The following is a 17,432-nucleotide window of genomic DNA, read 5'->3' as shown; positions in this document are numbered from 1 at the left end:
AAAATATATGCCATTTTATTTACATGGATTTATTAAATAAATAGCTAGGTCAGTACACAATTCACTCGAACTGAACGATTAAATTGTGATGGAAACAAACATTTATTATTTGAGCTGGATTATCCCGCGGCGAAAATACCCGCCTATTTTCAGCAAAATTCTGATATTCGTTATGTTAGTATTTTTTGCAGATTTTTCAATTCAGCCGCATAGTTGAACTTTTTGCTTAAATAAAAACTATGTTTTAATTGAATATAGTAAAATAGTATCACAAATATTAATACTGAAACGATTTAAATTGCCATCCAATGTCACAATTCTACTAAATACGTTTGAAGTTACACTGAAGCTTAAAATTAATTTGTTGTAGTTGGATCAAAATTAAATTGTAAATTGAATAGAAATAGATTTATTCCCGTGGCTATTGTTTTAATCAAAGCCTGTTATAAATCTCAGTCTTATGATATTCAATTTGAAATGTTATCCTCATCGCCAAATTAAATGTGCTCTATGAACAAGTAGAAGAACCTTTTTTTTATCCACAACGAGGAAGCTCTTGACCTGTATCTCACCTGATGGTAAGTGATGATCAGGCCGAAGGTGGAAGCGAGCTTCACCCGGAATCCTCAACCACGGAAGAACTGGCTATCTTACCTCTAACTGCCAGAACACAACAATGCTGATAACATTGTTGTTATAGCGACAGACTTAGGTAAGATGGTGGTAGCTAGCCAGGCGGACTTAGAACAAGCCCTANAAGCCCTACCTACCACAAACCAAACCGAACAGAAAAATCTGCCCCCACTGGGAATCGAACCCGGGCCTCTGCGTCTGAAGCAGGTGGTCTTACCACTAGAACACAGAGGCGGACCTCTTAAAATGTGCAAGACATTTTCTAAAATTAGTAGAATACTGAAAATTAAAGTTTAATATCGACATTTGACGTTCAAAGTAGTATATAACATGGACTGAAAATATATTTATCTTCGACATAAGAACTAGCCTAGATTTTGAACATATTAATATCACAAGAATTAGTATATGGTTCCAGCTATCCTTTACGTTGAGCCAAACATCCCGCAAGAGAAATGATCACAATTTCGCTACAAAAGAGACATAATTTAGCAGGGACGACCTTGTCCCTGCCTTTTTAAGTCTAATATCTGTATCCAGCCCAATTTGACCCCACGACCTTTTGTAACTACTTCAATAACCCGCAGTTCACAATAATTTCAGAGGCCTGAGTTATGTGGCCTTCTGATGGTATGGCATGCCCTTAAACTGAATGTTGGTCAATGTGGTATGAAGAATAGACCAATGTTTATAGAAAATTCTTGCTGAAGGGTTTTTTTAAGTATTAATGCATGTACGGACGACGGCACATCAAGGTAAATATAATAATAAGGCACCCTATCTCGGCGTGATAAGGGCGACTTTGCTGCAAAAAAATGTAGAAATACATAACAATGGATACTATAAATATAAATCCAGCTTGTTTTATTACTTGTTATTACATTCTGTTAATCCATATTGAAACTTAGGTTTTAGGACAATAAGGTTTGTGGATTTTTTTTCTATTTATTAATTTATGGACTTTTACATAGTATGTTAGTCCCATCATAACCTAATCGTAAACTAAATAACCAAAAAATTAAAAATAACTAAACAAAAAGAACGAGTAGCTGTCACTGGAGAATCACGGAAACCATGTCGCAAATAAGTTTAGCAGCATCTGATGAAGGGTTGGCTAAAATGCTTTGAAATACTCCTACATCGAACGTTTTAAGATTTAGTTGACTCACCAATGACAGCCGCTCTCTTTGGTTCTTGACACATGTATGTGGATTATTAAGAACCACATTATAGTAGCACAAACACAATAAAGGATGATGGGCACTTTTCTATGGAATCTGGGCGTAAAACCAACAGAAACGTAATGACTACTATTTGTTAGGACTTAGTATCAGAAATATATTTTCATATAAATAACTACCAAAAACTCCCGGGTTTGCTTGGAAATTGACATTATGTATGATAGTCATAGGTGTTTTATTAAGCAAAGAAAAAAAATTATTAATTAATATACCTACATTGATATATTAAGTTATTTATCAATTATTATGTCCAACAGTTAAGGAGTGGGCCCAACAAATGGTATAAAATAAGTACCATGTTCTACATTACGTGCGTAGGACCACACCTACTCGTAGGTACCATTTAGATAAATAAAATGAACACAGTCATGTTTCAATGGGATTTCTACCAGTTAAGCTGTAGTATTGTCGCATAAAATCGATCACGGATCGATTATTAATCGATATTGCCAAATAACTATTTATCGATTAACAATTCGATTAATCGATTTTATTGATTACCATCATCACTATCATTTGATTGTTAGTTTGATTCCATATTTTCAGCATTATACTCGATTATTGCAGTCGAATAATCGATTGTGATTTATTCGGTATACTTACATACTTAATCGATATAATCGATAGTAAGATATGATACAATACTATCAATATGATCGATACAAGCAACTAATTGACCTAATACTATTTTTATTACCCTAGTGTGAAGTGAAATACTACGAAAACTTTGCATATTCAATGACCTCTATCTCCGTATCCCCGCGTATTTCAGGATTGTTGTCATACTATGAAATAAAGTACTAGTATTAAGCTTTAATTTAGTATAATTTTTGTTTCTGTTGGTTTAACGCCCAATATGCCCATCATCCTTTTATTAGTAACTCTATCCCATCCTATGACATAATGAGATAATCAAATACTAAACCAGGATTAGTAAATTCTAAAATGAACACTATTCCCTTCAGCTATTCGCTAAATAGCTATACAGCCTAACTGACTAGTTCTCTAAAACTAAAACCTATTGTTCAATTTGGGTCCCACTATCTGCTTTCTCAGTTCTAATATACGTAACTAAAACGCGGTAAATCATGGAGATACAAACCCGAGAGCGGCTCGTTATCAAATCAACGGAGGATAAACCCGGCATAATAATATTCGGCCTCCATTTGTAACATAAATTTGCATAAATTTATTCATAACCCATTTTGTTTCGTCCCCTGGAGTTTTTGCGCTGTACCCGGAAACGGAATCACTCTGCTTCTTGATTGTAAAATGGCATGGATTTTTGAAGGGTGGGATTCTTGATAGATCATGGGTTTGGATTCTGGTAGGAACATACAAACTATTAATAGGTTGGATGTTTTGTAGGGACATCTTTTACTCTGTGGAGATCCACAGAGGATCCACAAACCTAATTGAAGAAGACTATGACCTAATGATAAAAAAAAATAGAGCACCGTTGAAAATTGCTCTGTAAACGTTACTTTATTTAGTAAAAATGCAATCCGAGTCGGGAATAGAATCGATATTAATTGAACGTTTCAATTTCACTATTCAGTTAGTTTAAGAAATCGCCAAAAACTAAATATAATTTTATTTGTAGAGCACATAGTTTTGCTTAACACTATTTTGTTCAAATCGTATTTTTTTCATGCATGGATTTTGCAGTTTTTTTTTTATATACAGCCCTAATACAACCTGCAAGCCTTAAGAGAAAAGTCCCTTTTACGCCCATATTTACAAACAATGCTTGCTTAAGTGAAGCTGCAAATCGAACGTACAGCGTTGAATAGAGCTCTGTGATTGGTTCATATGTCACCCTGTGCGTCCACGCGCACTGTGAGACCTCATAGTAATGTTTGTGAATACGGGCGATTAGCTTGACACTTTGGCTCTTATAATACATACCTATAGCTACAGAATTCACACTGCTCACAGAAATTATTCCGGGCAGAGTAAATGGCAGAGTTCTCCCTGAAAATTAAGCCTTACTTAATACGTTCGCTCGATGCGTCAACAGATCCGTAAAATTGATCACCACAATATCCAGAACCGTGTTCCTATGTCCCGTAGATGGAGGTCACCGATATGATGAAGATATATGGCGTAGGTTATGGCGGGTAAACGTGTCTGCTAATATAATGTGGGTAACTGGGTAGGCACGCTAAGAGTCGAGTTATTGATGGGGCAATTTAAATTCTGTTATGATTGTGGGTGTTTGGGAAGTTATTGATTAGTTTAAAGTTTCTGTACTGCGTCATGGAGGTTAAGATTTTCGAATTAATTTAAGCTTGTCGTTTTGGATTAGTTGCTACAACCATGGTTAAACGAGAGTTGCTACAAACTGGTAGACTGACGTTCGTAAGAGAACTTTAAAGGCTGATTTACACTTTGATTAGTGTGAGTGCAGGTGAGTACTGCGAGTGATGGTGTGAAAGTGTGAGTAGTGTCCAATTCAATGCGAGCGCAAGTGATTGAGTCTAAATGTGTTTAGTGGCAGGCACGCTGAAAGTAAGGGGGAAGGGAGGGCGCGCGGGACGAGCTACTCCCAAAAAAATAGAACACGCTTCTATTCACTTTACTACACAGCCAACTAATCACTTGCACTAATTAGTTGCTGTCCACACCTAGTCACTAATCACCTGCAATACTCACCTGCACTCACACTACTCAAAGTGTAAATCAGCCTTCATTTTAAGCTCTAGCTAGATGCTCACTTACTTCCCTGTGGCAACAAAATTCACATCATTTTCTGTTAAAAAAATAGTAGCTTTGAAAATAAATTTACATCAACAAACTCGGTCGGATTAGGAAGTCCAGAGTATTTGAACCTGAAACCACACGCTTTTCCAAGTGCACCACGGAATTTTCCCTTGATTGGAAGGCTACCTAATCCCAGTTTCCACCAAAGCGGAGAAAAGAGATGTGTTAGAATAACCAATTGTGATTTCCATACCACCTCTCCGCTCTGTTCGGCAATCTGAATAGTCGAACATCTTGTATGTTCTCCGCTTTGGTGGAAACTGGGCTTTAATCTCCCAATAAATATTTTCCGGTTTTTCGTTTGTCTGTCGATGTTCCGATGTAGACGCCTGCCACTCCGCAGCGGACCCACTCGATAACGCACGACGGTCGATTGGGCGAGAAAATTGGAACTTCCACCAGAGCAAATACAAATGAGTAGGTCATCTTCATAGAAACGCACCGAGCGCGGTTTGTATGTGAGCGCGCCAATATACGTATGCGGCGAGCACGCACACACTGAAAAAATTCGGCGCACCTCACCGCTATTTTTTTTCAGTGTGTGCGTACGCGCCGCATACGTGTTGGCGCGCTCACATACAAACCGCGCCCGTGTGTTCCTATGAAGATGACCTACTCATTTGTATTTACTCTGCTTCCACACTACATCAATAACTGTGGGGGAACTGCTCTAGTGTGGACAATCTACATACACATAGGCACAGTCAGCGTCAAAGGAACTACGATTCGTTAAAGTGTAGGTTTTAGGAATTAACATTATGGAGACAATATGAGTAGGTACTTACTTGTACGGAACCCTCGGTGCGTGAGTTCGACTCGCACTTGACCAGTCGGTGGGACTTCAGTCGGTACATAAAATATATTTNGGCCGTATCGAGCGCATAAGGCGCCCGATCAGTGGCGAACCCAACTAGAGGGTTGCCCACCGCGGTGTTGGACCATAGTCCAGCCTACGGCGGGCTCAGTCTAGTGGGCCCGATCGAGGGGACTACGGACGCGGCCTGAGGGCGCCACGGTAGGCTCGGACCTCGGCTCAGGCCGTGTCCGGGGGACGGATAGGGGAGAACCGGCCCGGTACATGTCTGTACCGTCCGAAATGGAAAGCACGATTTTCCAAATAGCAGAGAAACACCCTTATACAAGGCAGGGTAAAAAACTCCGACACCGCGATGCAGGATTGTAGGCGCGGCGGTGTGTGCCATAGTTATTTGTGTCCCAACGCCATCTGTTGGTTGAAGACTGCCACTAGTTTGCAGTGAGGCGTCAATAGATGTCGCCACATTACCATACCTATAGTCTGGTCCGTGAGCACGTAGAATTTTGTCCAATGACCCCAAGCTACCCATCCTTATCGCTCGCGCGTAATTATGTTGCTATCGCGCTCGCACACTCACTGCGGGTGCCAGTCGCACAGTCGTGACAGCAATATAATTACGCGCGAGCGATAAGGATGGGTAGCTAGGGGTCATTGGACAAAATTCTACGTGCTCACAGACCAGACTATAACCAGGGTAGAAAACTCTGACACCGCGATGCAGGATTGTAGGCGCGGTAGTATGCGCCATAGTAATTAGTGTCCCAGCGCCATCTGTTGGTTGAAGACTGCCACTAGTTTGCAGTGAGGCGTCAATAGATGTCGCCACATTACCATACCTATAGTCTGGTCCGTGAGCACGTAGAATTTTGTCCAATGACCCCAAGCTACCCATCCTTATCGCTCGCGCGTAATTAAGTTGCTATCGCGCTCGCACACTCACTGCGGGTGCCAGTCGCACGTCGCGACAGCAATATAATTACGCGCGAGCGATAAGGATGGGTAGCTAGGGGTCATTGGACAAAATTCTACGTGCTCACGGACCGGGCTTTACTTGAATAATGATGATGATGGTAATCCTGCAGGAGCATAGACCGCCACATGGCCAGCTACCATCCGGCGCTGGACGCCAGGGTCAAGTGCGAGCTGTGCGACAGCAGGGTCACGCGGGAGAAGATGGACAGGCATCTGAGGCTGATGCACGGGCCTGGGAACCTTACTTGTGGGGTGAGTGTGATTTCGGCGCGAAGAATTCTTTCGAACTAAGGTGACGCAGTGGGGTGTGTCTCACAGCACATCAACTCATATTTTTCTCGAAATTATACACTGTTTCTAGCTAAAAAAAATATTTGCGTAAGTCGGCCGATAGTTGGGCCCTATTCTAATTTATATGTAGTGTCCGACCGAAACTAGTTTTACGACCGAAACCGAAACCGAAAACGAATTTCGGCAACGGTGTCTATTTCGGCCGAAACCGAAACCGAAACCGAAACTTCCTTACAAGGCTCATATTTTGAGGGAAAAATAAAGAAAACGTTATTATAATCAGTCAGTCTTTATTGTTTTCTCTTTAAATTGCATTAAAATTGAACTTATAAAGTGCCTTTTTACTCTAAAAGGTATCAAATTATGTATTAAAAAAGTAAAAGAAGGATTTATAGTCTAGATTTTTTTTAAATTACTCGCAATATTCAAGACATCTACATAACCCGGCCCATGGTCGGGTCTTACCGTAATAATTTCTCAAAACAAAATTGGTAGTACGTAAGTTAGTAGGTATCTAATGTACTTGCCACTTTGATACCTTGGTGATAAATTCTAAAATGAACTTTGAAACTCTGAATCCATATAATATTATCACCATGAAATGCACTATAGTCATTACTAACTACTTAACTAATGTTTGTTTACGTATAGCATTTGCGAACCAAAAAAAAAATTTATAGGTTAGATTAAACTTGATTATACTTTTATCAGTCATATTGAATTTTTTTTTTTGATGTTTACACCTGCTCTTATGTTATAACGACATAAAACGAGATAAAACTTACCAAATTTAAAATAAAAGTCGCCACCACAACAAAACAAAACTAACAGCAAACAAACAAGCGAGCGAATCACGACATTGGCTCTGATCGGATTCACACATTCAACGCGCCGAACATGACCGATAACAGCGCGGAAACTCCCGAATGCACATTCGGTTTCGGTCGTAGTTTCGGCAAGTTTGCCGCCGAAAACGAAACTAAACCGAAACTCGTGTTTTTACCGAAACTCAACCGAAAACGAAACCGAAACCGAACATTCGGTCGGACACTATTTATATGAAGAATCAATCGGTGTAATATGCGCACTTCTACTACTGCAACTAAACTATCGGCCGACGAAAAATCGGTGTTCTGCGCCTATGCTAAAACTTGCCAGGACTCCCCCTCTACGCCACGTAAGGTTTTGTGAGAATCGGCTTGACTGTGCGGCTTTGACATTATACATTTTGGTTTTAAGTTTGATTTGACGACAGATTGATTTTAATTCTTCCCAAAATGGAGCAATAATTTTGCTTACGATAGCTTTTCTATACCTTATAACTATGGTTAGTATTAAGCCTTTTGAAGGCAAGAAGAGTGAATAGGCACTTACAGGGCAGATATGTACCATCCTAGACTGCATCTCACTTATAACAGGTGCGATTGCGGTCTAATACCTGACTTGTTCTGCATAAACAAAAGTATCTTGACTATCTGATGATTTACAATCCACATTATGTTGGTTCCAGTACTGCAAAACGGAGTTTCAAGATAGGGAGAGCCTGGTAGAACATATCACCACATGCACCGCCAAGAAAAAGAGGAAGCCATACAAAAAAGTAAGTTCCGAATTAAATATTTCGTTTTGTGGCAATTGGGGGAGGTAATTGTAAAACTATGGTTTTGCGAGTTGTAAGAGTGCAGGAGACATCGTACCAAAAGTTTATCGTAAAGGAATATGATGGACGAAGAAGGACTTCTAACGGGAGGTTCGAAAGGAAATTAAGAGGGGTGGGGGCACAAAACTAGGGGGTTTTGCGTGTTGGAAGAGTGCAGGAGCCATTGTACCAGACGTTGCAAGGAGGGGCTAATTAGAGGGGTTTGGGGGGGGTAAGGGTGGTAGAAGGACTTCAAATGAGAGGTTGGAAAGGCAGTTAGTGAGGGGAATGGGGGGCTGGGGATTGGAGGGTAAGAGTGCATAACTAGAGGGTTTCTTTTTAAATTAATTGCAGTGTGGTATCAGTAAAGTACAATAGCGTCTTCCCGTGGATGGCGTACGAGGCGACTAACGAACAAACGAACGTCAGGCCTCCCCAACCCGTCTGGCCAGCGTGGGGAGTTTATGCCAAATCCTCCATTTGTCTCTGTTCAATTAATGTCGGCCGATGGGACAGCAAGGTTTTGGAGTGGAAGCCACGTACGGGAAAGCGCACGCCACAAGGTGGACCGACAACCTTATAAAGGTAGCAGAAAGAAACCAACAGGTCATTATGGAAATCATTGGGAGAGGCCTATGTTCAGCAGTGGACGTCCTGTGGCTGAAATGATGACGATAATGATGATGATGAACTTAGATAGGATCGTGCTCCTGTGGGTGTGGATGAGTGGATTATTTAAATGGCCTGATGAAAATCACTATATTTTCTACTTTCCGCCCACGGCTTCGCCCGCGTGGAATTTTGTCTGTCACAGAAAAACTTTATCGCGCGCGTCCCTGTTTCAAAAACCGGGATAAAAACTATCCTATGTTCTTTCCCGGGACTCAAACTATCTCTATGCCTTTCATCAAAATCGGTTGCGAGGTTTAAGCGGGAAAGCGTAACAGACAGACAGACAGACAGACAGAGTTACTTTCGCATTTTTATTAATATACNGGAGTTTAGGCCAAATCCTCCATTTGCCTCTGTTCAATTAACGTCGGCTGATGGGACAGCAAGGTTTTGGAGTCATCACAGGTCTTCGACCTTCTTGGCTGGTTCGGGCGTCGAGCTTGTGCTCATGGCCCGTGCTGCATCTCGACTGGCTACTGCCAGTCGGTGGTTTTGTCGTCGCTTTGGCGACGGACTGCCTGGGCTTCTACCTGACACCACTGTCCCGCCCTCGGCGCGGTACCAGCCCACCGGGTGAGTCGACGTTGGTCGAGGCCCAGTGAACGACCAGCGAGCGGGCGGTTCCTGGATGCCAGGGAGCTTTCAGGCAGTCATATGTTTGCAGTATGTTTTGCTGCTGTGTTCTCTTGATGCGGGCGTTGGGCCGTCACTATTCTGAAGCGTGGCTTCGGTGCTGTGACGGCTGGTGCGGAGACGGGTCTCGCAGGCGCAGCACGCTGGGAGGTGTCGGCGTCCTCTGCTTCTGGCAGCAGGAGGTCCCGGGGGCGGGGGCGGTTGCCCGGGGGGCGGGCTGGTGTAGGCGCGATGTTGTGGAGATGGCAGTGGGGGCCGTTGTCCGCGCGGTCGTACATGACCCGCGCCAGGCGCGTGATGAACTCCTCCACTGTCTCCACGTTGATGTCCCGGGCAATGACGTCATTGCGGACGTATCGCCCCGCCCAGGTTTTGGAGTGGCCACGTACGGGAAAGCGCACGCCACAAGGTGGACCGACGACCTTACAAAGGTAGCAGAATGGCGCTGGATGCAGGCCGCTACCAACAGGTCATTATGGAAATCATTGGGGGAGGCCTATGTTCAGCAGTGGACGTCCTGTGGCTGAAATGATGACGATAATGATGATGATGAACTTAGATAGGATCGTGTTCCTGTGGATGTGGATGAGTGGATTATTTAAATGGCCTGATGAAAATCAGTATATTTTCTATTTTGTCTAGGGTCGCGAGCTAGCAGAATGCGACTTGTGCCAGAAAGTGATGCAGCGAGCGAGTCTGCGACTCCACAAGGCTGTCAAACACAAAGGACTGAGGCCTGTGTGTGAGGTGAGTGGAAATAACAAACACTATAATTCGGGCCTTTTCGTAATTTACGTAATTAAGAGGGGGGGTGGACGACGGAGGGGAGGGGTTGCAAAACTTGTGCGTCTTGGAAAAGTACACAAATTTCAGGGCGCCTAGAATTTTGTTTGGGCTGGTTGGAGAGGGGGTTGATAAGTTAGGGGTGGTAGAATGACTCAAAAAAGAAGAAACGGGGGGGAGAGGATGCAAAGTTAGAAGAGTGCATGAGACATCGTCCCATAAGTTTCAGGGGGAGGGCTAGAATATTGTGTTTGGAACGGGTATACTGGTATGGAAAGGGGTTTGAGAAGGTAGGGGTGTTAGAACGACTTCAAACGAGGGGTCAGACAGGAAGTAAAAAAAGGGGGCTGGTGATTGAAGGATGGGCCGCTTCATATCAGAAGTTTCAGGGAAGGAACACTTATTTGCTTTGAAAATTATAAATAACTTGAAAAATCGAACTGCCTAAGGCGGGAATTGAACCCACGACCTTCCGCTTGCCGGGCGACTGCTCTTCCAACTGAGCTACTTAGACACTGGATGAGCAGTCCGATTTTTTCAAGTTATTTATAATTTTCAAATTAGTTTGAGATGCGACTCTTAACGCTAAAAAATTAAATAACTTTTTTGCTTTGGTCATATTGATTTACTCAAGTATATTTATAATTCAGTCTGCACATATTTGATGTACTTAAATTTGACTATTCTTACCGTTAGTAATTCCTGGCAATAAGTGGTGACTGAGTTTGTTCCGTTCCGGCGTTTCTTCTCAGCACTTGCCATATGTTTGTTTCGAAGCGCTGGTAGGGCCCAAAAGATAAGGAGACATGTAAAGTGCTACCTTTTCTATTTTTCTTATTTTCTATTGACGTTCATAAGTGCCACTTGTGGTCTAAACTGAATATTTATTCAATTTTTGATTTTGATTTTGGTTTTTTAAATCCAGCACTGCGGCCGCTCGTTCGGCAACTCCATCCGTCTCCACGAGCACTACCGAGCGAAGCACGGCTACGAGAAGTTCAAGTGCGGCCGCTGCGACTACCAGTCGGCCAGCGAGTTGGCTATGCAGGTACGTCATCATCAGGGCCCCAATTGTGCTAAAAAATTTTATTTATTTATTTAGGAAAACCAGGGTTTTACAGTGTGTAATAATGACATAAGATAGGCAACAAGACGGATTAGCAAGCTGAAGTGGCAATGGGCAGGGCACATAGTGCGCAGAACTGACGGCCGATGGGACAGCAAGGTTCTGGAGTGGAGACCGCGTACCGGAAAACGCATCGTATGACGTCCACCCACAAGGTGTACCGACGACATCGTAAAGGTAGCAGGGAAGTGCTGGACGCAGGCCGCTACCAATCGATCAACGTGGAAAGCATTAGGGGAGGCCTATGTTCAGCAGTGGACGTCCTATGGCTGACATGATGATGATGATGAAGCAACAAGCAAACCACTTAGGCCCAGAACAGACGGTGAAACGCAACTGCAATGAAACTGCAATTGCTACTTACTTTTGAGTTGCATCTAAGTTTCTGCCATAGCGTCCGTTGAAAGACCACACATGACGCGACCAGTTTGAAACTTTTAGTTTCAGTTTCATTCATAAGAATCATCAGAGTGTTGCAGTTTCGTTGCAGTTGCATTTCACCGTCTTTTCTGGGCCTTATAGGTTCCAACTGCAACGCGATTGGACAACGAATCAAAATCAGCTTTTTGACAAATCCGTATCGCGGTATCGTTTTGACGGCTAGTAAAAAACGAAACTGAAATGAAGAACGAAGCTGACAGAAAACTATTTCTTCTCAAACGCAAATCAAGCGCATCACGAACATTTACTATGTTTTAGTAATTTTAGTTTCAGAAATAAGGTGTTCGGACTTTAAATAAAAAGTGCTTAATCTGTTGTTTCGTCGTGTGAAATTTACCGCGATACTGAATTGTAATTCAGCTGGAATGAAAATGGAGCACGAGTCGAGCGCGACTTGAGTTGAAACGCAATTGAATGAGGGTTTTCGCGATTGAAAAATCCGCCAGATGGCAATACGTAAACGCGAGGTCCAAATGCTGCATGATTGGTGGATTTTGACATATCTGTCAATGTCATGTCAAAAATAACCAATCATGCAGCATTCAATCTGGCGGATTTTTCAATCGCGAAAACCCTCATTGGAGACATTACAAATTAGAAGTCGTATATTTTTATTTTATTTTCTTTATAAACAGAACCACGAAAGACGGCATCGCGGCGAGAAACCCTTCGTATGTGAGGAGTGCGGCGCGCGTTTCCACGCCGCGTACTTGCTTGCCCAACACAAACGCGGGCACACCACTGAGAAACCTGTTAAGGTAACTATGTAATATGAAAACTAACCCAGGTGCCTGAATGTCCCCCTTAGGCCAAAATGCCCACCACTTAACCCTTACTTAGTTTAGAATGCCCCTTCAATTCAAGGCAAAAATGTCCCCTGAGCCAGAATGTCCCCCTTAGACTAAAATGCCTCCCCCTGTGGCCAAAATGCCCCTTACTTAGTTCTAAATGCCCCTTCAAGGCCAAGAAACCTGTTAAGGTAACTATGTAATATGAAAACTAACTCAGGTGCCTGAATGTCCCCCTTAGGCCAAAATGCCCACCACTTAACCCTTACTTAGTTTAGAATGCCCCTTCAATTCAAGGCAAAAATGTCCCCTGAGCCAGAATGTCCCCCTTAGACTAAAATGCCTCCCCCTGTGGCCAAAATGCCCCTTACTTAGTTCTAAATGCCCCTTCAAGGCCAAGCGGCTTCGCCCGCGTGGAATTTTGTCTGTCACAGAAAAACTTTATCGCGCGCGTCCCTGTTTCAAAAACCGGGATAAAAACTATCCTATGTTCTTTCCCGGGACTCAAACTATCTCTATGCCAAATTTCATCAAAATCGTTTGCGAGGTTTAAGCGGGAAAGCGTAACAGACAGACAGACAGACAGACAGACAGACAGACAGACAGAGTTACTTTCGCATTTATAATATTAGTTGGGATTCGTATTTATATATATTCGCATAATATTAGTTGGGATTTTGTCTAGGGTCGCGAGCTAGCTGAGTGTGATTTGTGCCAGAAAGTGATGCAGCGAGCGAGTCTGCGACTCCACAAGGCGGTCAAACACAAAGGACTGAGGCCTGTGTGTGAGGTGAGTGGAAATAAGACACACACTATAATCCGGGCCTTTTCGTAATTTACGTAATTAAGAGGGGGGGTGGACGACGGAGGGGAGGGGTTGCAAAACTTGTGCGTCTTGGAAAAGTACACAAATTTCAGGGGGCCTAGAATTTTGTTTGGGGCTGGTTGGAGAGGGGGTTGATAAGTTAAGAATGGTAGAACGACTTTCGAAAAAGGCGAAAAGGGGGGGGGGTATGCAAAGTTAGAAGAGTGTGAAGGCTGAAGGTACTTCAAACGAAAGGTTGGAAAAGAAGTGTGAAGGGGGGCTGGCGATTGAAAAATGGAGGTGACTTCGTATCAGAAGTTTCAGAGGATGACACACACTTAGGGTTGCCAGGTCCAAAATCACAAAAGCCGGACTTTGTGCTTCATTTGGCCGGACATTTTACCCTAAAAGCCGGACATGTGACGGTGCAATTAGTGTCAGCTCATGAGTGAGTACTATCATCATCTGTTGCTGTCCAACATCCTGATGCGTGCGCTTCATATGATTCTGTGGCTCGACTTTCTCCTGGCGCGGCAACCAAATAAAAAGCCTAACAAAAGCCGGACAGGCCGGACAAGTCCCTAAAAGCCAAACATGTCCGGCTAAAGCCGGACGCCTGGCAACCCTACACACAATTTTCTTTGTTCATATTGATTTACTCAAGCATATTTATAATTCCAGCACTGCGGCCGCTCCTTCGGTAACTCCATCCGTCTCCACGAGCACTACCGAGCGAAGCACGGCTACGAGAAATTCAAGTGCGGCCGCTGCGACTACCAGTCGGCCAGTGAGCTGGCTATGCAGGTGCGTCATCATCATCATTACAGAATCATTAAAAAAGCCTGATAGCAAGGTTCTGGAGTGGAGACCGCGTACCGGAAAACGCAGCGTGGGACGTCCACCCACAAGGTGGACCGACGACATCGTAAAGGTAGCAGGGAAGCGCTGGACGCAGGCCGCTACCAATCGATCAACGTGGAAAGCATTAGGGGAGGCCTGTGTTCAGCAGTGGACGTTCTATGGCTGACATGATGATAATGATGAGGCAACAAGCAAACCACTTAGGCCCAGAACAGACGGTGAAACGCAACTGCAACGAAACTGCAATTGCTACTTACTTTTGAGTTGCATCTAAGTTTCTGCCATAGCGTCCGTTGAGAGACCACACATGACGCAACCAGTTTGAAACTTTTAGTTTCAGTTTCATTCATAAGAATCATCAGAGAGTTGCAGTTTCGTTTCACCGTCTGTTCTGGGCCTTATAGGTTTCAACTGCAACGCGATTGGACAACGAATCAAAATCAGCTTTTTGACAAATCCGTATCGCGGTATCGTTTTGACAGCTAGTTCAAACGAAACTGAAATGAAGAACGAAGCTGACAGAAAACTATTTCTTCTCAAACGCAAATCAAGCGCATCACGAACATTTACTATGTTTTAGTAATATTAGTTTCAGAAATAAGGTGTTCGGACTTTTAATAGAAAGTGATTAACCTGTTGTTTCGTCGTGTGAAATTTACCGCGATACTGAATTGTAATTCAGCTGGAATGAAAATGGAGCACGAGTCGAGCGCGACTTGAGTTGAAACGCAATTGAATGAGCAATACGTAAACGCGAGGTCCAAATGCTGCATGATTGGTGGATTTTGACATATCTGTCAATGTCATGTCAAAAATAACCAATCATGCAGCATTTGGACCTCGCGTCTACGTATTGCCATCTGGCGGATTTTTCAATCGCGAAAACCCTCATTGGAGACATTACAAATTAGAAGTCGTATATTTTTATTTTATTTTCTTTATAAACAGAACCACGAAAGACGGCATCGCGGCGAGAAACCCTTCGTGTGTGAGGAATGCGGCGCGCGTTTCCACGCCGCGTACTTGCTGGCGCAACACAAACGCGGGCACACCACTGAGAAACCTGTCAAGGTAACTATCTTATACGTAATCTAAAATTAAACAAGGCAGACAGAAGACCTTGACAGACAGTGGAGAGCTGCTGGCTTCCCCGAGTCAGAATGCTTCCCTTTCCCCCACTTAGACCAGTATGCCCTCCAAACTCAGGCCGGAGCGACCCTGGGCTATAATGCCTCCCCCACTTAGGCTAGAATTCCCCTTCTATCTTGGCCAGAATCCCCCTTCTCTTTTGTCCAGAATCCCCCTCCACTATAGTCCAGAATCTTCCTCCCCTCTAGTCCAAAATCCCCCTCCCCTATAGTCCAGAATCCCCCTCCCCTTTAGTCCAGAGTCCATCGCCCCTCTAGTCCAGAATCCCTCTCCACTCTTGTCCAGAATCCCCTTCCCCTCTATTCCAGAATCCCCCTCTCTTCTAGTCCAGAACCCCTTCCTTTTGGTCCAGAATCCCCCTTCCCTTCGGTCTAGAATCCCCTCTCCCATTTGATCAAAAATCCCCCTCTCCTCTAGTCCAGAATCCCCCTCCCCTTTAGTCCAGAGTCCATCGCCCCTCTAGTCCAGAATCCCTCTCCACTCTTGTCCAGAATCCCTCTTCACTCTTGTCCAGAATCCCCTTCCCCATCTATTCCAGAATCCCCCTCTCTTCTAGTCCAGAACCCCTTCCTTTTGGTCCAGAATCCCCCTCCCCTTTGGTCCAGAATCCTCCTCCCCTCTAGTCTATAATCCCCCTCCCTTCTAGTCCAGCATCTCCCTCCCCTCTAGTCCATAATCCTCCTCCACTCTAGTCCAGAAAGCCCCCCCTCGGCCAGAATATCCCCCAGTTAGCCCATGAGTGGTCATTGCAGCGAGAAACCATTCGTATGCGGCGCGCCTTAAGCCAGGGCCGGTCTTGCGCTGCCCGTATTCAAGTATTTCCCGCGACCTCCACCAGATTGTCGGTCCATCTAGTGAGGGGCTTGCCCACACTACGTATTCCGGTCCCACTGACATCCTGTGTGCTTACAAAAAACATATTTTTATTGTAATATATTTAACTAGCCACCCGCGACTTTGTACGCGTGGATCCTGTTTTAAGGGTGGAGTTTCGTAAAATCCTTTCTAAGCGGATGCCTACGTTATAACATCTACCTGCATGCCAAATTTCAGCCCGATCCGTCCAGTGGTTTGGGCTGTGCGTTGATAGATCACTATGTCAGTCAGTCAGTCACCTTTGAGTTTTAGATGACGATAAATTTCTCAATTCCAGTGCGACCAGTGCCCCTCCAGCTTCAAATCCAACAACAGTCTGTTAACCCACAAGCAGACCTGCCACAGCGACCGAAGCTACGTGTGCCTGGTGTGCGCGCGCGCCTACCGCTGCCGGCACTACGCCGTCAAGCACAGCCGCGCCGTGCACCGGCTGAGGGGGCCGCCGCCGATTGCTAGGGGGGACTTAGGGAGTTTAGCGGGGACCCTAGAGACTGCTACATAAGACACTAACCAAAGCCCCCTCAAATACACTGATATTGGTCATTTAGTCCCCCTCCCCCGCCCCCAAACCCCAAAAGAAACTTAAGTGTCTTTAACCCCCCACCTCCCTTCAAATAAACCCCCTCCAAAACACCAAAATTAGTCTTTTCTTCCCCTCNTCTTTTTTTTATTATTTTCTATTGACGTTCATAAGTGCCACTTGTGGTCTAAACTGAATAAATATTTTTGATTTTGATTTTTGATTTTTTTTAAAACCCCCCTCAAAAACACTCCAAATTAGTCTTCCAGCCCCCCCTCCTCTTAAAAAAATCCAAAACGAGTCCATAAACCTTTTCTAATACCCCCCAAACCTACTCAAATTGGTCCATAACGACCTACTCAAGTCACAGACCTGCCACAGCGACCGAAGCTACGTGTGCCTGGTGTGCGCGCGCGCCTACC

The 17,432-nt window shown here is 44.0% G+C and overlaps 1 protein-coding gene across 1 annotated transcript in view; it reads left to right on the top strand.

Annotated features, from left to right (window-relative positions):
* Positions 1-17,086, top strand: part of LOC114353312 (zinc finger protein 62 homolog) — a 35,727-nt gene extending 18,641 nt beyond the window's left edge. Inside the window, exons 3-8 of the mRNA XM_028305255.1 lie at positions 6,537-6,678; positions 8,228-8,317; positions 10,304-10,408; positions 11,370-11,492; positions 12,647-12,769; positions 16,768-17,086. Coding sequence (XP_028161056.1) covers positions 6,537-6,678; positions 8,228-8,317; positions 10,304-10,408; positions 11,370-11,492; positions 12,647-12,769; positions 16,768-16,992 — 808 coding nt within the window. The 3' untranslated portion in view covers positions 16,993-17,086. The remainder of the gene's footprint in view (positions 1-6,536; positions 6,679-8,227; positions 8,318-10,303; positions 10,409-11,369; positions 11,493-12,646; positions 12,770-16,767) is intronic.
* Positions 17,087-17,432: the final 346 nt, after the last annotated feature.

Source organism: Ostrinia furnacalis, unplaced genomic scaffold (assembly GCF_004193835.3).
Source record: "Ostrinia furnacalis isolate ACB-3 unplaced genomic scaffold, ASM419383v2 OfSCF1649, whole genome shotgun sequence".
NCBI classification, from domain to species: Eukaryota; Metazoa; Arthropoda; class Insecta; order Lepidoptera; family Crambidae; genus Ostrinia; species Ostrinia furnacalis.
This window is presented reverse-complemented; position numbering and strand designations above follow the sequence as displayed.